Below are 21,485 nucleotides of genomic sequence, written 5' to 3'. Positions count from 1 at the left end.
GATTTTTTTTTTTTAAACAATCTGTAAATCTGCATGCTAGAAACTAGCTGGACGGAGAGCCAGCAGATGTTTTTTTGCACTGGACGCAACTGCTTTCAGGTGCCAGTAACTCTTAGTCCCTGTCAACTTGGGCTGGATTTGAACTGGGGAACCTAGAAATGACAAGCACCCTTCCCTTCCTACCAGTTAGCAACCCCACCCCTCTCCTCTCCTCTCCTCTGACACATCCATTTAGACTGAAGAAGTTGTAGGATTTGTCAGCCAAGGGAAAACGAATCAACATCTTAGGGCAAGCTTTTTCCTTCCCGCTTCCCATCTGCCATTATTCCAATCCCTAACCATACAAGGGAGTCATTCTAAACTGGGAGATTCTTTCCAACAGTGGCCGTTTCATGGCTCCAGCCTCGTGACACCTAGGATCAACTGCAGAAAGCTATCCCCACCACAAAGCAATTGTAGATTTTCACCCCACAAGCCCCAGTGCACCTCCTGAACTGAACGATTTTAGAGAAGGCAGAAAATACACTGTGTGTTCAAAAAAGAAAAAAGTGGGAGCGGTTTTACCTTGTTCTAGGAACTGAAACATGGGATTAGCTGAGCGTCGCTGCACAATTACCTCGATGGCCAGGGTTTGTGGATAACCACATATATGCCAGCGTGAGGTGGCCTGCATTTCACTTTAGCTGGAGGAAAAGCTACCCCCCCACCCCCGCCTTCAAACTGTCAAGAGCTTGGGTTATACATACATGCTCCTCTCCCACTTCTAGGGAGGGGAGCGGTGTCACTGCTGTGTCTGGTTAAGATGAAGGTTCTTTTTAGGGCTACCGGGGGCAGGGAATGACATGAGAATTCTACCCACCTTATACAAAATGACATGCGTCTTTTAACGACCCACACTTGCTCCCGAAACAACACCTGATTTGTCCCTGGGGAAAAGCTTTGCCTGCCATCTGAGAACGGCCAGGATGACGGTGGAACCAGTGGGGGCAGGGCATGCTGTGACTATAGAAGCCAAAGCACAAGCCCCCAGCCCACTGGAATTCTCTAACCTGAATCACAAGCTTCCTCTTGTTTAAAATCACATTTTCTAATCAGATGAGTGTGGAGACCGTTAATACTATTTATACAGAGGGGCGGGCAAGTACAATTCCTTTATTGGGAAAAATAACTGTACTAAAGAGCAGGTAAAGGTCCAATTCCAGCAGTGGGTTTAACTGTTGTTGTTCCCTTTTTTTAACAGCTGTAGCTCTGCACAGATGGAAAAAACATTTGGTCAGAAAGCAGCAAATGAGTGCTTCCAGGATAGAATTCAGCTTCCACAGCTCCTCCATTTCCATGCAGCTCGGGAGGGGGGTTATTTCTTCTTTGCATTGACATTTTTGCAGACCCAGTTCATGCCGTCCTTCAGACAAAAGGTGGACACAGAGAAAGGCACGTTAGTCAAGGAAGGGGCTAAGGAATCCTCAAGCTGTCATTCGGAAAACATATTTGTATCCCTCTCCCCATACTTCCCCACAATGCGACATGTAAATTGCAAATGCCCCTTTGTTCAGTGGCTCCTGTCGCAGAGCGGTTATGGTCAGAAAAGGGACTTAGTAAAAAAGGGTTGTCTTCTCATTCCACCGCTGTGTCCGCGTCCTCGGCGTTAGGATTGACTTGTCGTTAAAAAGATCGAGGCTCAATTCCAGGTACTGCTATGGACTACTGAAGCCCTGGGCAAGTCTCAGTCTTCCTGTATGTCAATTTTAGAGGACGCTGGCCCTAGAGTTAGGTGCTAACTTGGGATTTGGGTCAATAACCTGCTGAGCCACAGACTTCCTGTCTCTTTGTGCCTCAGATCCCATCTGTACAATGGGGATAACAGCCCTGCTCTGCTTCCCAAGGGTGTTGGGAGGAGAAATACAGTAAGGACAGTAAGGCACTCAGCTGCACCTGTGATGGGGGCCATATAAGTACTTTAAATAGATAGACTTCCTCATCTATGATGATAACACTCCTCTACCACACAGGGCTGCTGGGAGTCCTAAATTTATTGCCCATAAAATAAGTTGGGATCTGTGAAGGGAATGTTCCAGCAAAGAAAGCATCATTTTACCTGCTCGTGCGGCTGACCTAAAAGCCCTGCCGAGCTGACCCAACAAGGAGCGCGCGAGCTGGATTCTCGTCAGCCATGTGCACCCTCTAAACTGCCCCCTAGAGTCCAAGTGCAGAGTCTTTAGTTAGTATGAAAGATGATGTTCAAAGCAGGAGGAAGCCAGCTGGATTTTCAGGTCCGAGGTTTGAAAATCCATCTTTGGACTTGTAAAGTGGGCAGATGGGATTGGAGGCAGCAGAGAGAGGACAGGGAGCCCCAGTGGGTCATTCGTAGAGTCACTCTGCTGACTATTACTACACCTTTAAAGTCGTTAGACCTTAAAAATATTTGATCAGCCTGCTAGTAACTTTCTGCTTTGTCCAGTGGCAGGGCTGCATGTCATTTCCTGCTCTCTTATTTCTCAGGCCAGCACAGAGTGGGAGTAATAGGTTAAGAGCCTGATCTTCCCAAGGGTGTTGTTAAGAGAGACGAGATGGGAGAGAGAATATCTTTTAATTTACTGGACCAACTTCTGTTGGTAACAGAGAGAAGCTTTTGAGGTTACACAGAGCTCTTCTTCAGGGCTGTGTAAGCTTTAAAAGCTTGTCTCCTCACCAACAGAAGTTGGTCCAGTAAAAGATATCACCTCACCATCTTGTCTCTCCAATAGCCTCGGACTGACATGGCGACAACTATGCTGCATACAACAATGGAAGAGTGTTGTTGGCACACAACAGCAATCCCTTTCGGTGAAGAAAAGAAATGCATAGATTGGTTCTGAATCGAGTCCTGTCTAGCTCTTAGCCGGAAAGATGGTGGTCATACAGAGGGTGTTAAAGAGGACACTGAATCCTCAGGGCTTAATCAGGAGCACAGAGGATCTCAGTTTGAAAACAGAAATTTACCCTGGTAGCTGTCCCCTTGGGTACTTCTTATCGGAAGAGGTCCAGTGGTTTTCTAAACTGGCCCTTGTTGCAGTTTAAAAGATAAAACAAACCCAGTGGTGCATCAATTTACAATGGGACATACACACACACACAGAGGCCTAATTCTAATAATGGGTCTAATCTCAGGGAGGGTCGCTTTCTTCATTTTTATTTAGTACTGCAGCAGAGATCAGTGTGTGCAACAAATTGTCAGAAATCCTCTGACCAAATGGAAAAGTCGAGAGTAGATTCATTTTAAGGCCCAGTAGCTTTGTGTTTTCCCTTCAGTAACAATGTATAACCTATGTGCAAAACATGTAATGCTTTAAGCAATCAATAGAGTGGTTTAAAGCACATCACTTTAGAGAGAGATTCTCAAGGTACACGAGGCCATAGGTTTACAATGGAGCTAGAAGGAGATATGTTGAAGCCCTCAGCTCGGTTGCGTTCTTTAGAAATCTGCATGATTGCTTGCAAAGGGTAAAAAATGCTCCCAGAATGATTTCTGTTTCACCAGCGTCTGAAGCAATAATCACATTTGCACACATCATGGCATACAAGGCAAGCAGAGTCCCTCATTCATTTTGAATGTAGGTTTACTTGCTGAACCAGAACAGCTGAGACAGCTTAAAGTAATAAATATCAGCTGACACCCTTTGCTATTCAGCACAGTAATCCCATAAACAATACATCACTGCAAAACAACAACCGCGCATCCTATCTCCCAGCTAATCTGACCAGAACCTGAATTTACAGTGATTAAAACTCTGCCTGGTGCCATTAGGGAGCTCAGGGAGGGGAAACCAGCCCACTGGAGCACCAGAGAGGCGAGGGTCATAAAGCGAGTTTCTGATGGGATTTACCATGGCCGGGAGCCTAAGCTGCATCAACCATATAACGAGGGCAACAGAATGACAAAGCACTCAGATGAAAGGTGAACTCCATGGGGTTTGAAATCCAAACCTAGGTCACCTAACTTTTAAAACAGGATTTATGGAATGAGTTAAATTTAATATCTAATTAGTTCACAGGGGGGGGAAGGGGGAAGTGATTAACATGACCCAGTAGGAAAAGATGTTTGCTATATCAGAGGCATGAATAAAATAATCTTATCTGCAAGCACTAAAGATACCTCAAATGTTTCTAATGCAACTTTATTGTGCCTGGCATCCTTCCTACCGAGGGTATCCCAGCATGCTTTGCAGAGAGGTAAATACAATGGAAGGGAAGAGAAAAATATAGATATGGGACAACACATTTTCAGCAAAGGTTTGAAATGGGAAGGAGAGTTGCTATGGTGGAGAAACCTAGGGAGGCTGTTTCAGATGGGAGGCAGTGCGCTGGAGAAGGCTCTTGCACCAGGTATGGAGGGAGCAGAGTGGGGGAAGAAAATGATGGGTATGAAAGACAGAACCAAGTCCATAAAGGATTTGAAAACAAGGAGAGCAATGTTTCTTCTCTCCCTTGTCCTTATATTTTCTTGTCTGTACGTATTTGAAATTGACTCTTTGTGAAAAATACCCCATTCCTACAATAACAATTAAACCCTTGTGACTAAAATACATAAAGCACAAACAATAGCTAACTCTGCACTCTTCGGAAACAGTATGCTTTGGCATTAGCAGTTATTTTAAGGATGAACATGAGTACAGTAGGAATATTCCCTTCCCAAGCAGATATTAAATCTAACACCATAAAGGGGGAGAGAGTTAGAATTCTTTGGATTTTACAGCTAGTAAACATCAATACAAAAAATGCTAAACAATGAACTGAGGGAAAAAGTCCATGCACCTTATTGAATAAATCCCCTCAACCCACAGAGCCCTGGTTACAAATTCATGTCGGCTAAAACGCTGAAGAAACTACACTGCAAAGCATCTCATGGAACAATAGTGATGAGGTTACTTTCCACCTATGGGCAATGTATCCTGTGCCTGGCAGTCAATGAGGAGGATTCCTGACAGGGCAATTGGAGGTACTACAGGGTTATTGCCAGTAGATGCCCCTAGCTTTTCTTTTCTGGAGAGCTGGATTCAAATCCTGAATTTTGGTCACAAGAATGAATGAGCCTGATGGCCACTCACACAGTGTATGTCTACACTGCAATCAGAGAACATAAGAACAGCCATTCTGGGTCAGACCAATGGTCCATCTAGCCCAGTATCCTGGCCAATCCCAGGTGCTTCAGAAGGAATGAACAGAACAGGCAATCATCAAGTGATCCTGTCGTCCACTCCCAGCTTCTAGCAGTCAGACTAGGGATACCCAGAGCATGGGGCTGCATCCCTCCCCATCTTGGCTAATAGCCATTGATGGACCTATCCTCCAGGAACTTATCTAGTTCTTTTTTGAACCCTGCTATAGTTTTGGCCTCAAAACATCACCTGGCAATGAGTTCCACAGGTTGACTGTGCGTTGTGTGAGGAAGTACTTCCTTGTGTTTGTTTTAAACCTGATACCTATTAATTTCATTGGGTGACTCCTGGTCCTTGTGTTACATGAAGGAGTAAATAACACTTCCTTATTCCTTGTCTCCACCCCATTCATGAATTATTAGACCCCTGTCGTATCCCCCCATAGTCATCTCTTTTCCAAGCTGAACAGTCCCAGTCCTTCTAATCTCTCCTGTTCCATTCCCCTATTCATTTTTATTGCCCTTCTCTGAATCTTTTCCAGTTCTAATACAGAGGTGTGACTGCAGCCATACCTTGAACTAGCTATCTCCAATAACAGCAGTGGGCAGCAGCATGGGCTAGTCACTTGAGTACAGAGAACACACCCAGGGTTCTGGGTGCACTGGTAGGGACTGTGCTGCCATGGCTTCACGGCTACTGTTATTGGAGCTAGTGAGATCAAAATGAGCTTGGCCATGCTGCAGCCACCCCTCTGACTGCAGAGTAGACATACACTAAAGCACCACGCAATGTGGCATGACTGGCAGTCTCTCTACTCAGGACGGACCGGACGTTGGAATAGTAGCGGGGATAGCAGGCCAGAGGTGAGCTGTGGTGGTAGATTTGGGGAGGGTTGCTGCAGGCTGGGATTGGCTGACTGCACTCGACTTGTTTTAAACCCCATGCCAGCAGCTCCTTAGCTACAAGAGCCAAGTAATAAGATATCAAATACAAGTGAACAAGTCCCTTCCACCCCCTAGGAACCTCCTGAGGTCTGCTCCGATGCGATAGACCAGAGATCGGGCACAGCCACAAACTTCTGACCCCTCATCATGACCTTGAGGGCAGTGAGGCTTTACCCCATTCGGTAAACCTGGGTCTGCCATAATCAGTTGGGTCAGGGGAGTTCAAAATTCACCATCTTGGATGTTTTCAGCATATTCCTTAGTTCAAATGTTACTTTCTTCTCTGTCCACACTGCTAAGATCCTGCCCGGTACCTAAGATTTCCAGGCTGCTGCTTCTATCATCATGCTATAAGTGGCTACACATTTTTTGCCTAGATGTAAATTTCTTTTTAGACGCCTGTAATCTTGTACTCCTGACACAGTTCTGACAATTCCCTCCCTGCTCCCACATTAAACATCACAAGGCTCTCTGCTCCTAGCACCGCTGTTCCTTATCCCCTGCAATCCCTGTGTTTGTCCACCCTGGTACAGCTACTGTTATCCAAATGGGGTTTTAATGCAATTTAAAAGTGTGTCTAACTTGGTTAAAATATGGTGAGTCCCTGTGCACACTGGTCTTAAAACAAACTCAGGGCTTATTTATGCAGCACATCATACTGTCAGGGGCCACTTTATAATATCCCTTGCCTGATTGGATGGGCCGAACTGTGATATTAACATACTACAATACAAGGGCTCAGCCCCAGCTAGACTGGAACACAGCTGAAGAGGGATAAGCAAAGGTGGCTCTAGGCGAGTGGTTTTCAAACTGCGGCTCGCGACCCAGTACTGGATCGCAGAATGTAAGGCACTGGGTCGTGGCGGCTCTAGTCAGCACCGCCAACTGGGCCATTAAAAGTCCCATCCAGCTAAGGCAGGCTAGTCCCTACCTGTTCTGACACCACGCTGCACCCCAGAAGCGGCCAGCAGCAGGTCCGGCTCCTAGGCGTGGGGGCCACGGGGCACCGTGCGCTGCCCCTACCCCGAGCACCGGCTCTGCACACCCATTGGCCAGTTCCCAGCCAATGGGAGCTGGGGGGGGCAGTGCCTGCGGGCGAGAGCCGTGCAGAGCTGCTTGCGCACCTCCACCTAGGAGCCGGACCTGCTGCTGGCTGCTTCCAGGGCGCAGCGCAGTCCACGGTGCCAGGACAGGCAGGAAGCCTGCCTTAGCACCCCCACTGCGCCGCTGACCAGGAGCCACCCCAGGTAAGCCCACGCCCCAACCCTGCACCCCAATCCCTCCCCAAAACCAGAGCCCCTTCCTGTACCCCAAACCCTTCATCCCCGGCCCCACCCCAAAGCCTGCACCCCCAGCCCAGAGCCTTGACCTGCTCCTGCACCCCAACCCCCGCCTCAGCCTAGAGTCCCCTCCCACACCGTGAACCCCTCATTCCCAGCCCCACCCCACAGCCCTCACCCCCACACCCCAACCTTCTGCCCCAGCCCTGAGTCCCTCCCACACCCCAAACCCCTAATCCCCAGCTCCGTTGTGTCACAAGTATCAACAATTTTCTTCAACTGGGTCGCCAGAAAAAAAGTTTGAAAACCACTGGTCTAGGTCACCTTTCTAGCTCCCATAATCCTGGGGCCAAACAGGCCCTGGCACAAATTAGAACAGTTTAAAGGCTGCTCTAATTTCGACAGACTTTTAATGGCCTCACAGGGCCATTACTGTTGTGAGGCTGACCAGCACACAATGCATTCCAGCATTATGCCAACGGAGGTCCCCCCCACTGCCCATTCAGGACAGCTTTAAGGACCCTCTGCACCATTCTGAGGAACCTGCCCTCAGCCTTTACAGGGCAGTCGCACACTTTGGTCCCATCTCAGTGATATTATCAAATGGTCCCATGACGCAGCAAACGGTGCAATGCAGACCGGTCCAAAGGCATGAATCACGTCCAGCAAACGATCAGGATTCTTATTAAGCACGTCCAACAGGAGGGTAGATAGCAAAATGAAACACATGGGGCTGCCCCTTCCCACCCCATCTCTGTCTACCTGCCGTGTTGTAAGATCGTGGCACAATGTACATTACTCTCACACACAGAGTGCAGTTAGATACTTTGTTCTCACAATGCATCCCCCCGAGCATCTAAATGCCAACAAATCACTGTTGTGAGGCTCTGTTTCCCCTGCCCTTCATGTGTTTTGTCACCAGACCCAATTACCACCTCATACCATATACCATACATAGCCCACTTATTACACTGCCTCTGTTATTCTGCTACGTTGTCAAGTTGTCAGTGGTATATAAACATGAGCTTTCACTTGCAAACCGGGTGAGTCTTTATGCCAGAACGTGAGGCAGAATCCAAATCACTACTGCAGAGACAGTATCGGGGGGAGCCGTGTTAGTCTGTATCCACAACAACAACGAGGAGTCCGTCGGCACCTTAAAGACTAACAGATTTATTTGGACATAAGCTTTCGTGGGTAAAAAACCAAATAAATGCCCAAATAAATCTGTTAGTCTTTAAGGTGCCACCGGACTTCTTCTTCTTGTTGTTTTTACTGCAGAGAGACAATCCTCCTGCCTTTGCTAGCTCTGAATTACAGACAAAGCAAGGGTCTGCTTCAAATGCACTCAAAGTGTAATAAAAGTCTCTCTTCTTTGAACAATGTCATAGTCTCATTAACGAAATAAATGATATTTCCACGGCTTCACTAAGGAGGGTGAGGAGGTAATGAAACTGTTCTTTGGAAGAGGAAACAAGCTGGTGGCATTGGCAGCTCAGTGGGGGACAGCTCGGTGCAGGGAGCTAACCTGCGGGGGCTCCCTCTAACCCAGTCACCTTTATTCACAGCTTTCCAAGGAAGCTGCTGTGACCTTTCTCAAGTCCCAAAAGGTTAATGTTAAAGGACAAGATGACAACGCAGATTCCCTTCTTAATTAACATTTTTATTAACGAACCTATTTCAAATAATAGTTAAATTCTCTAAATTTATATCATTCTATTAACCATAATCTAATCTCATTAACCTTGAAATCCCCAGTCTTAACTACCCAATTCGATACACCATGGCGCTAGCAACTAAACTAATTAAATGACCTTCAAACTGGTTCCCCTTCGGTTATTGTCATTATTTATCCTTGCTCACTGTTCTTCCTTGGGGCCCTCACCAAACCTTCCCTATGAACTCAGTTCCTGCACATACTCATTCCAGAGAAACCCCTCTTATCAAAATCCATTGGTATCGTCTCTCAGGTCTAACTGGGAGCTATACTCCATTGACAGCAATGGCAGCAGGCTTGTTCTCTTGGTTTTGTTCTAAATACCTCATGCTCCTTGGCTTCCAGCATCTTCATTTATTTTTCTGTCACTAAACTCAACATTCTCTGAGAAGTTCTCAGAGTAGTGCCCAGGGATCTAATCTATGGCTCCCTATATGACAGCGTTTGTCTTAATCCCAACTCCTTAAATGTGTTGTTCTTTCCCCTCCCCACATTTGAGGGGGTGGCCCGCCTCTGTGGTTTCATGGGACAAACCCAAAGGAAACGAGGCTAAGGCAGGATAAATACTCCTCCCTAAGCTGAGCAAACTGAGATGTAAAATCCTTGCTCTAGTTGTATTTCTAGAAAGGTTGTCTTGTTCAAAAAGTTTACTGGCCAAAGCGAGAGCCTCTTGCTGTCTGGTTTGATGATGTTTGTGTCGCCATGGAGGTGAAGTGCTGTCTGACTATCTAGATATCTATTTGGGGGAGGGATAGCTCAGTGGTTTGAGCATTGGCCTGTTAAACCCAGGGTTGTGAGTTCAATCCTTGAGGGGGCCACTTAGGGATCTGGGGCAAAATCAGTACTTGGTCCTGCTAGTGAAGGCAGGGGGCTGGACTCAATGACCTTTCAAGGTCCCTTCCAGTTCTAGGAGATAGGATATCTCCATTTAAAAAAAAAAAAAAAAAAGGTACTTATGTGGCCTCCATCATTGCAACATCTGAGCACCTCATGTTCTTTAATGGATTTCTCCTCACAACACCCCTCTGAGGCAGGGCAGGGCTGTTATTCCCATTGTACAGAGGGGACACTGAGGCATAGAGAGACTAAGGGATTTGCCAACGTCACACAGGAAGTTTGGAGTGGAGCAGGAACTTGAACGTAGGTCTCCCAAGCTCTAGGCAAGTGCCTTAAACATAAGACCATCCATCCTCTCTGAGCTTTTTAGGAATGGGGATGGCTATTCACTCTACAAGTTCTAGGGCGGGGGGTTATGACTTGCCCACCCTCCCATTGGATGATCACAGCTGTATTAAGCTGCCATCTTTTACAGTACCAGAAGATGGGGGTGACAAAGTGAGACATTATCTGGCACACATCTAAATGCATTTCACTTAGTTTAGGGTGATGAACAAAACATTTAAGTCTGCAGATACTTAATGACTTGGCCCCTGCCCTCTGCTATCTGGACATAAGCACAGGAGAGGATTTTACTTCCATGTACTAGGTTGTTTTAGACTTTACTAGATACACACAGGTGCACTGCACACATCTGAAGGCAAAATAAGAAGCAGCAGACAATAATGAGGAGGCAGGCAGGTCTAGAAAGACTTGGATCAGCTGGGGAGAGAAGCATTTTTCAGCTAATAGAGGTGAAGCTGATAATCTCATTTTTCAGCATTTAATTCTTCCACACCCAATTGTGCTTACAGTTGTTGGGCCAACACAGCTCCCTCCTGGAGAAATGAGTAGGAGCAACAAAGTGGGTGAGAGCCTGGGGCGGGGAGAGGGAGGAGGTGACATGGGGATGCATGAAAACATTTGAAATATAAACTTGTGTTCCTTTTTGCTTTATTTCTTCAAGAGTATTTCATGGTTGAATAATAGCCATTGTGGGGCAAAAATTCATTAGGAAACAGCAAGTCCCGGGCACCTACTGAGTTAGTATAATGTTATCATACCCTGTAACAGCACCACTTCAAAATAAAGATTGCAAGGCTGAAATGTTTCACTAGCTTGGCTGCAAATGCAGCCAAGTTTATATCTCAGCTAAATAAATAAAAGCTCTTTGAAGGCCACTGTCTGGTATATTTAGGCCTACACTTTGGGTTCTGTAGAGACAGATTTTTTTTTTTTAATTCTAAGGAAAAGAGTTGGGTTGGAATGTAAACATTCTCCTGCAGTGTTTGCCACCCAAATATTCAAGTATTATACTAATGCACGAAAGCGTGAAACTGACAAAACTTAAGTCCCATCTACGTTACAAAAAATTACCATGTTGTAGGACCTGGTTACTATGTGGTAGCACTCGACAAAGTTAAAAACACATTTCAGTCTTGATTCAAGAACGTGGCTCAGCCTACAGGGTTTTAGACACGTCAGGTGCTACCGGCATAAGTGGGTCCCACCATCGGGTAGCTCTTTTGTGAGGTAGGCTGGACCAAAGTGAAACTGACCAGCCTCTCTCCATTGTCTCAGCTGAAGCAAAACCTGGCATCAGTGGAAGTAAATTCGATTTTGAAAGTTTTGCGCAGTAGTAATCTAAGGGGTTAACAGCAACAGGTAAGACAACTTATTTCATGAAATGATTAACCTGACAGCATCTCTTTAAAATAAATAAATGCCATCCTATAACTGGATTAAGATATTCTGCCTTCTGAGGAGTTCTTGTGATCACTAGCCTCCTTCATAAGACCACACAGCCTCTCCTCATTCAGTAAGGTATGTTGGCACAACAAGCCCTCGCTATCACCTCACCTGCACGCCTTCTCCTGTGAGGGCTGAACAAGACTGGATCTGCCAGATTCTGTCACGGATCGTGTGTAGATTCAGTCCCTCAGCAATCTCCGAAGCAGGGGCAGCCGTAAGCAAATCTTGCTTGTTAGCAAATATGAGCACAGGGACTCCGCTGAGCTTTTCTTCATCCAAGAGCTCGGCCAGCTCCTATATCATTTAAAAAGGGGATGGCGGGGGGAGTGAGAGAAGCCTTTAACCACCAGAGGTTGATCATGTCTCTAATTAGAATTATATTTAGGGCAAATGTTGGAAGTGAATGTTCCAGTGAAACCTAGATCCCATTACAAAAAAGCAAGAGCGTATACAATCATCTGTGCTCAAGGTTCAGAAGGAAGTTCTTTCAATTACAGGTTACATGAGTCTTTAGCTTAGTTTGAAATTAACAGTTGTCTTAAAGGCTACAACTCTGCATTTTGCCAATCCCTGCTCTCTGGAAACCAACACAAAATACAGCAAAAACCTTGTCAATGGAGTTATTGCCTGACTCATCCTTGAAATCAGGTGGTTCTATCTATAATATATTTGAACCTCCGTGATGATGCTAGTAACAAGCTTGGATTTTTGTTCCAAGTTTTATGAACTGTAACTCGTAAAAGAGTATCTTGTTTCAGAAACAAAAATCTCCCTCCCACAAGGAAGCTGTGTTACCTACTGAAGGAATGCTGAAAGCCAGGCTGGACGATAGGTTTTATTGGCCAGACTTTAGTTTCACTTGCACGACATGTTGCAGGGTATTTTGCAAAACATGTGCTCGTTGGGGAGTGGATGGCTCAAGAGGGTGGGAACTAAGCCTTTTACCTCAGTGTCCCGGCACAAATCCACTATAGATCCACAGTGATCAAAAGACCTTAATGTCTGATGGTTGTGCAATGGCCTAGCATGAAATGAGAGGACAGCTTCATGTCACTTCTTAACTAACAAGTGTCCATGTGACAAGCCCAACACAGCTGGCACTAACTGGCACCCTATATGGCAGTCTTGGTAGAGAAGCCAAGAACTGAAAGGGTATGGAATTTAGCGAGTCTGAACCACTAGAGATTGTCCTTGTTTGGAGGTGAGGGGGGAAGATCTTGCACTGCTGTGCAAGAATGGGTTGCATCACAGATCAGATTCTAGGCCAAAAAAGCAACCTGCTTGCATTTTGAAAACCAGGATCAAACAGAACTGAGTTACAAAACTTTTCAAAAGGTTTCTGATTAGCCCCAAGAGACATTCAAGTCAGTATTTACAAATTGAATTGGAAATCGTAAGAACGTGATTCCTTGTGGTCTTGTTTTGGCAAGATTCAGAAGGACCTGAAAAGGTTTAGGCTTTAAACATTTGGTTCCATTTTTTCTGGCAGAGGTGAACCAAGGGTAGCCCCTTCATCAAATTAATAGACAATTAATAATTTGTGCTGATGCTGAAGGAAAGTCCCACTTGAAATGCAAATTTCCACACACAAAACAACAACAAATATATTCCTAACTTCTATATGCAAAGGGCGTTTAGGAACTTTACTTCAGAGAGAATTAAACATAAGTTACTTACCTGACCTGTTTCTTCAAACCTTTTTCTATCAGCGCTGTCAATGACGTAGATCTACAAAGGAAACAGGCGAAGGAAGACACTGAAGGATGTAGTAGCCTGTGTAAAACTGAATTGAATCCAGTTCCCAATAGCAATCCTTATCATTTACACAGGCACAAACATTTATGTAAAGTGCTGTGCAAAGATTAACTACCCCTCCCCCTACCCCAGAAGGTAGGCAACTATCCCTGTTTTACAGATGGGGGAGAAAGGGGCTGTGACTGGTCAAGGTCAGAGAGGGGGTTGCTGGCAGGGCTGGGATCAGATGCTCAGTACAGTAAATCAGGCAGCGTCCCAGTAGGAATGTGTCCAGATAAACCACTACTAACTGTGTTGACATCCAAGAAACGGACTGAATTGGTCATGGAGATTGAATTTCTTTCCAGGGCAGGGCTAAGGCCATTGGACAGGGAGCAGCGTGAGGGGAGCTTGCACTTCTACTGCTTATGCTCTCCCCATTTGTTTTATGGAGAGGTCAGTCAGTTCGGCATCTTTCACCAGCACTGAATTAGTTAGTTTCCTTCCTTGGCAGACTAAGAACTTGTTTTTGAACCCTTTGGGGGTAAATGCGAAGTGGCATAACCTGGGGAAGAGGTTTTATCTCCACACAGTCTTTCAGGCTCCTTGAAGTTCTTGCTAGATATGCATTTAGTAAAGCCAGCTGCTCTCATCCCTTTGAACTATGCCCCTGGTTCATCGCTAATGTGGTTGAAACAGTTCAGTTGTTTAAAACAATAGACAGGCCTAAATAAATGTGGAGCCTTACTGTTTGCATATAATGTAACATAGGAAGGATTACGCTAACCAAAATCAACCTTATCTGTAGAGTCTTGGCCTTCACAACATCCTCTGGCAAGGAGGTCCACAGGTTGACTGTGCGTTGTGTGAAGAAATACTTTCTTTTGTTTGTTTAAACCTGCTGCCTATTAATTTCATTTGATGACCCCTAGTTCTTGTGTTATGACGAGTAGTAAATAACACTTCCTTATTCACTTTCTCCACACCAGTCATGATTTTATAGACCTCTATCATATCCCCCCTAAATCATCTCTTTTCCAAGATGAACAGTCCCAGTCTTATTAATCTTTTCTCATATGAAAGCTGTTCCATACCCCTAATCATTTTTGTTTCCCTTTTCTGTATCTTTTCCAATTCCAATATATCTTTTTTGAGATGGGGTGACCACATCTGCATGAAGTATTTAAGATGTGGGCGTACCAGGGATTTATATAGAGGCAATATGATATATTCTGTCTTCTTATCTATCCCTTTCTTAATGATTCCCAACATTCGGTTTGCTTTTTTGACTGGGAAAGGCTGGAGTTAGTATGGACTTAATATGCTGTGAGGAAAACTCGAATGCTTGCCAGGGGAAGAGGTAACTGGTGACCTCATGCATTTTTTCTCTACTTACTCTGGTTTCATGATTCTTACAAGTCAGAGCTGATGCACATTGGTGGAGGACAGCATATGCATAGGAAGCTTGCAATGCCGCTGCCCATACTATACTGGTCCGTGCTCAGTGGGTAACCTGAGGGATCTGGTGTCATTTCAACATCTTTCCTAAGCTCTAAATGATATAATAAATAGCTAAAAATAAATAACTAAACTATTTTCCTCAGTGAGGATGCCATATCTTAGCTACTGTTGGCAAACTTGATAAATTATACAAAAAGGAGTATCAACAGCTGCCACCTCTAGGATGAAATGCTAGCTGTTTGGCTACCGCACACAGGAACGGTTTAGGAAAGGAAGTGAGGACCACCATCTCCAGCCAAAAGTGAGGTAGTTATGGGACAGAACGTAATTCTCCAAACTGAAATGTGGTCAGGGCACTGGGGCAGACACCCCTGCTCTTGAAGAAAGTGTCATGGGATGTGTAGTGAGGATGACTGGTCAGGTACCAAGCCTTACATCTCACCTGAAAGATGACCTCTCCAGCACCAGAGTCCCCATCTCACGCTGCTGGGGCATTAGTTCAGCGCTCACAAGGAGTGCCCCTAACACTCACCGATCCTTTCTCCAGCAGCCACTGGGTTTTCTCTGGGGGGTCTCCTATTGGCACTTAACTTACGAGATCTGACTAGATTACAGTTTGAGGTGACAGGGCTGCAGGCAATCCCCCAGTGCCCAGCACAACGCCAACCAGCTCAGCACATGTAGAGTGCCTACTTCCAAAGCAGAAAGCCACATGCGAAATCGCTGCAGGTGTGTGTCTGAATATGCAATCATCCAAACAGACGCACCTTATTTGACTGGGTTAAGCTTCCAAATATCACAGGTGTGTGGAGCTGGAGTATCTTCCATTCAAACACACCTGCACTGATTTGAATGTGCAATCACTTCATGGTTTTCAAACATTTTGGAGGGTCCTCTCTCTTTGTGCAATGCAGTTCTGAATGGAGCCGAGGCAGGAGTCTTGGGACAGTACCTTATCTTGGCCCCATAGTCCCGGCATTGCAAAGCCCATCTGAACTGGTTACTGGAGGGGTAGCATGGGCTCTGTGGCACAACTCCAGTTTAAATTATCTTTGTAAATGCTGTGCCAGCGTGGACAGAGCGTGAGAAATACACTCACCTGCATTTCAGGTGCTTTCTAAAAAAAAAAAAAGGGCCAATGTCAAGTCTGGTGTAAATGGGTTGCAATTTCCATGCAAATTGTAGTGAAAACGGGTCAGGAAGTGACTGCTACCAGCTGCTGTACAACTCCCACCTTCCCATCCACCAGTGCTGCACCCGGTCCTTTTCCTCACTGCCCATTTTCTTACTCCTACAAAACAGGGTTTTCCAGTTGTATAGAGTAAGCTGGGGGAGAGATGAGGGGTTCTTTCTGCTCCTCCAGGCTTAGAATTACCCTTTATTTTCCCATCTCCCCTCCCTTGCAGTAAATGCAATGGGAACGTGGCGGTTTAATTGCTGCTACAAGCTTGGCAAGGGAGAACTGGGACGCACGTGGCCTGCACTATACCCGTGGAGACTCAGTAGCTATCTTCACAATGCGCAGACTTGGGGTGTCTCCTATAGCAGTCAAAGGCTCCCTGACTGCTACTTGCAGTGCTGACTTTTGCCTGCTTGCATAGTGCTTGCCCACCATACACAGCACCACAGATAATCCCTGATGGAGCAGTTGTGATCATTTCATACCCGCCCTGTGTTTTGTGCCTTGATTGCCTATACAGGAGCTTGCTGACTAAGTTGGCCCTGCTGTTTTTGAAAGCCCGTAATGGAGAAGGGACCTCCCCCTCTTCAGCCTTGCGCTGGCCGGTCTCTCTCTCACAGCTCCCTCCTTGTAAGGTCTCACCCTTGTGCTTTGGGAAGGCAAGTGACCCAGGCTTTGTTGTAATGGCTGGCTCCTAAAATGTGATACTCTCCCTCCCCATACAGCTCCTCAGCCCATCCCTCCCTGCATTTGGCATTTAAAGACACTCTACTCCAAGATGTCTTTTTATGTTAACCTTGGCCCCCTCTCTGTAGGCCCATCCTCTACCCCTGCTATAGTGATGCTGAGTAGCCTGGCTATTTAGTATCTGTTGTGTATTTTATAAAGAGTCATAAAATATCAGGGTTGGAAGGGACCTCAGGAGGTCATCTAGTCCAACCCTCTGCTCAAAGCAGGACCAATCCCCAGACAGATTTTTGCCCCAGATTCCTAAATGCCCCCCTCAAGGATTGAACTCACAAGTGGAACATATATGCATCCAAAGAAGTGGGCAGTAGCCCACGAAAGCTTATGCTCTAATAAATTTGTTAGTCTCTAAGGTGCCACAAGTCCTCCTGTTCTTTTTGCCCCAGATCCCTAAGTGGCCCCCTTAAGGATTGAACTCACAACCCTGGGTTTAGCAGGCCAATGCTCAAACCACTGAGCTATCCCGCCCCCTTCTATTGTGCAGCACCTTGGTGAAAGGCAGCATGTTTAGTGATTAGAACATGGCACGCTACAGGAGATTAGGAGCCTATTCCTGGCTCTGATATTGACTTTTAATTATTATTTTGTATTGAGGTAGCACCACTCCTAGGAGCCACAGTCATTGACCAAGACCTCACTGTGCTAGCTGCTGTGTGAACATAGAAGAAGAAAGTCCCAAAGAGCTTATAGTCTAAGTAATGTAAGATTTTCTGTGTGTTCACAGGCAAGTCACATTCCATCTATGCCTCAGTTTCTCCCATTTGTAAAACAATGTGATAGCAACAACTCACTGTTCAGATGAGCTTAGCCGGTGAGGGGTGTGGGTTAGATGCTGGCTAAGTCACTCAAGTGCTGACAGCTCTCCAGTGCCTTTCCACAAATCCCCAGCCCAGAGGCCAGACAAGTTCTCTCACGATTGACACAACCAACTGGGAAAGAATCCTGAGCCATCTCCACACAAAATCATGGGACATACTCCCAGGCACACACAGGTGAATGCAGAAACAGTGAGGACACAGTAACGCGGTTCAAGGTCTGCAGTGGGGATGCTCACACCCAGGCAAGGCTAACCCAGGTGCTCACACCTGGGTGCCAATCACTCGGACAACCATACAGTGTAGACACAGCCTCAGTGATCTAAGCATTGGGTTTAGATTTCCTAAACTTACTGGCACCATAGGTTCTGTTGTTGGCTGAGTCAATTCAGCTTTTAAACCTTTTCTGGGGGTTAACTTGAGTGCCATACAGCTAGGCAGTCTCTGTCAGATGCTACCTCAAGATCAAAGGCCCTTGCTGATCTGTACAGACTCTACAGAATCTGTAGAACTTTTGGTAAGAGTGGGGGATTTGCCAATATTCCTCCTCTTCCCCCACTGTGCAGGGTTGTGTGTGCCAGCCAGCTGCCACCCTGCCCTCAGAAGTGGCTGCATTTTGTATATATTCTGTACAGTGCTCTAGGATGAAATGTGTCCCATCCTGTAACTGGAAAGGCCCTACATTATAATTAAGCATTTAGTTAAGGTTTTCATGTTTAGAGCTTTACAAACATTAACCTTCAAATAGGTATGGAAGGATAGTCTTGTAATTAAAGATAGGGTTCTCTTCCTGCCTCTCTTCCACAGACTGCCCTGGCTGACCTTGGGCAAGTCATTTAACTGTTCTGTGCCTCTGTTTCCCCATCTGTAAAAGGAGGATAATACTGAACCTACCTCACTATTTGTGGCTTAATTCATTAGTACCTGTAAAATGCCTTAAGATTCTCCAATGGACACTGCTACAGATGTGCAAAGTATATGTTAACATTATGCCATTAATACCTGAGGGACTTGTAATTGAGCATGTATAGGAGTGATCAGCACAAAGTGCTAGAAAAGTCAAAAATAAATTTGAAACGTTTCTGCCGATTCCACATTTCCCCCCATGTATCCAGTCTTGCCAATGGGTTCGGAATGATGAATGTTATGCCAACAATGGTGTTACTCAGAATTAGGGCGTTTAGCACTGCCTGTCTTTCTGCCTGAGAACTTGGAAAGCCATTGCATTAACAAGCACTCAGCTGTGGCCAATACTTACAAGAACATCCGTGTTTTCAAAATAGTTCCTCCAGTACGGCCTGATCTTCCTCTGTCCACCAATGTCCCACACGTTCAGCTTGAAACCTTGAGACTGTACACTTTTAATGTTAAAGCCCTGTAATGAGCATAAGTAAAACCACACACTGTGTTAACCTGAAACTCAGGATCATATTCATGAGTGCGCCCCATTAGCAGCTTATACATCACACTGCTGAAAAGCATGGCAAGAGAGGGCCCTGTTGCTGTTCAGACGGATCAGCTGTGGGAGAGGTGAAGAGGAAAGAGACCAGCAGCCTCATGCATGTCAGCTTGCATATGTTCCTGGATCAAGGGCTGACATTGTCATGGCTACAGAGACATATGTTGCTGTTAATGTCTTTGGAGCGCTCAGAAGGGTGGATACAGCAAGAGGTGAGAGAGAGATGCTGATAAGGAAAAAAACAGAGGGCACTGTGAGAAGCAGGCTTGAGCCTCTGAAAACTGAGTCCACAGTACAGTCTAACCCAAAGCCAGAGGACTAAGCTTCATTCGCCACAACACTAGTGCTCAGCTTAAAAGAACAGCTGCGTATCTGAAGGGTCTGTTTCATCAACTAAAGCTCCAACTGAAAGGGTGTTCAACTGGAAAAACAGGATGTGGTGTGGCCTGGCAACGTGCTGCCACATGACCCAGGGGATCAGAGCTTGGAATCTGAGCGTGGGCTTTTGCTCTGGGGTGCCGGGGGATGGGAATGCTGTGCGGCAGTGCACTCTGCTTCTAGGGGAGGGGGAGAGACGAGCACCTTGCGTAGCTCTCTAGCAGCCTCCTCTGGTCAAGTCAGGAGTGGTGCTGATGGCATTTTGGACTGGAGGGACACAATTGTCCCAAAGGGGAGCCTTGAATCGGGGGAGTAAAAGGCAAAAACTAGGGATGACATGAACTGTGGGATTCATGATCTGTGGGGCTCTAGGAATGCCCCGGGGGAAAGAAGCAAGGAGCACAGAGAGAAATGTACAAGTCCTGCAGTATCTCCAAATAGATGCTCTTTGTTTTAAAACAAATGGGACCAAAATCTGATTTCTGTTACACCCGGGTAAATCCCAGATAATTCCACTGAACTCCATGGAGTTAGTCCAGATACACACCCACATACCTGAAGTCAGAATCTGGCTCAAAGGGTGCAAAATTTACATTCTCTAGCTAGACACTGATTTGGGACTGGCTCCCTTTCTGCAGTTGAAAACACACCAATATAATGATAATATCCCTTCTAATTTAGTTCTGCGCGCCGCCTTTTAGCATTTCACAGGCATAGCTTGTATCTGAAACATGGTTAACATGGCGTGTGGAATGGAAACAGAACACACAGCAGCCTGCAGGCCCAGGAAGAACCTTCCTTACCTGTGTCGGTGTGATGTGGCTGATGTCTTCAGATGCCAGCTGTTTCAGGAGTGTGGTCTTGCCTGCATTATCTAGTCCCAGGAGGAGGATCCTCACCTCCTGGTCTGGTGCACTCTTCAGTTTGCGCAAAATTGACAGTAAACCCTGCGGCAGCCAGGAAATCCGAGACGTTATTTCCCATGCTGAAACTCTTCCCCTCCCCCCCCCCCCAGCCTTGCCCTCCTCCCTCTGCTTCGCGGTACATGGCAGCAGATCCCACCACCAGCACAGACAGAATCTGAGGACTTGCCCCAGCCTTTCATTCTTCCATTTCTCCACTTCTGTTCTCTCAGTGCCCCACTCCCACATGCAGCATCACCTTGGGTCTAGGAGCACACAACTGCCTCGAATATCACGCAGCATGCCAGCTGATGGGGGCCATTCAAAGGACTGTGTTGCCCAACTCAACTCCTGTAGCCTATTCAGTATTCACTGTGCCAGGGAGCAACTCCCAAGGATGAGGTACATTAACGAGCTGCAGTCAAGCCACCAGGTGATCTGGATTCTCTTTACCACCAACAAAACCCCATTAATCCAAATCTCCCTCTTTCTAGGCTGTCATGCTCTGTCTACCCAGTAACACTCCTGATTATCCAAAACCCCATTTACCAGTCCTCTAAAATACTCTGGGCAAATGAAACGTGTAGTTCGGGTTTCTGAGGATGCAGCGGCTCACAAAAGTATCTCAGATCACTGTACCTCATGGTTAAGAAAACGTCAAACATCAGCCAGGCTCAGCCCCAGGATTCGGACACGGAATCGGCACGTCGGTTTCTTTACAATGCAAACCACCAGAAAATAACTGTGCACGTGAACACAACATAAACCTGTGCTGGTGCCAGTGCCCAGACAGCTGCATTGCTACGAAATAACGGTCGGCGGAAGAGCATGCTGGGTGCTGGCATATAACTGAGGAACACCGGTTACCCTACTTTGATTCAGAGCCCTTCTGACAAGCACAGCCACACAACAGAGAGGCAGTGCGGCAAGTAGATGGGGCAACAGACTGTGAGTCAAGAGCTCTGCCAGTGATTTGCTAGGTGACCTCAGGCAAGTCACTTAATCACTCAGTGCCTCTCTGTCCCCTCCCACACGCTTTCTCCATCTTGCCTGTTTAGAATGTAAGCTCTTCCGGGCAGGAACTAGCTCTTACCATGTGTTTGTA

The 21,485-nt window shown here is 46.2% G+C and overlaps 1 protein-coding gene across 1 annotated transcript; it reads right to left on the bottom strand.

The window, feature by feature from the left end:
* Positions 1-1,132: 1,132 nt before the first annotated feature.
* Positions 1,133-20,462, bottom strand: ARL3 (ADP ribosylation factor like GTPase 3). The gene is given in 6 exon segments (XM_054035685.1): positions 1,133-1,402; positions 11,813-11,998; positions 13,382-13,432; positions 18,900-19,016; positions 20,282-20,437; positions 20,439-20,462. Coding segments are annotated over 6 exon segments (582 nt in total). The 3' UTR covers positions 1,133-1,354.
* Between the last annotated feature and the right edge of the window lie 1,023 nt (positions 20,463-21,485).

Source organism: Malaclemys terrapin, chromosome 7 (genome assembly GCF_027887155.1).
Source record: "Malaclemys terrapin pileata isolate rMalTer1 chromosome 7, rMalTer1.hap1, whole genome shotgun sequence".
Classification (NCBI taxonomy): Eukaryota; Metazoa; Chordata; order Testudines; family Emydidae; genus Malaclemys; species Malaclemys terrapin.
Note: the sequence above shows the minus strand (reverse complement) of the source record. Positions and strands in the feature narration are given on the sequence as shown.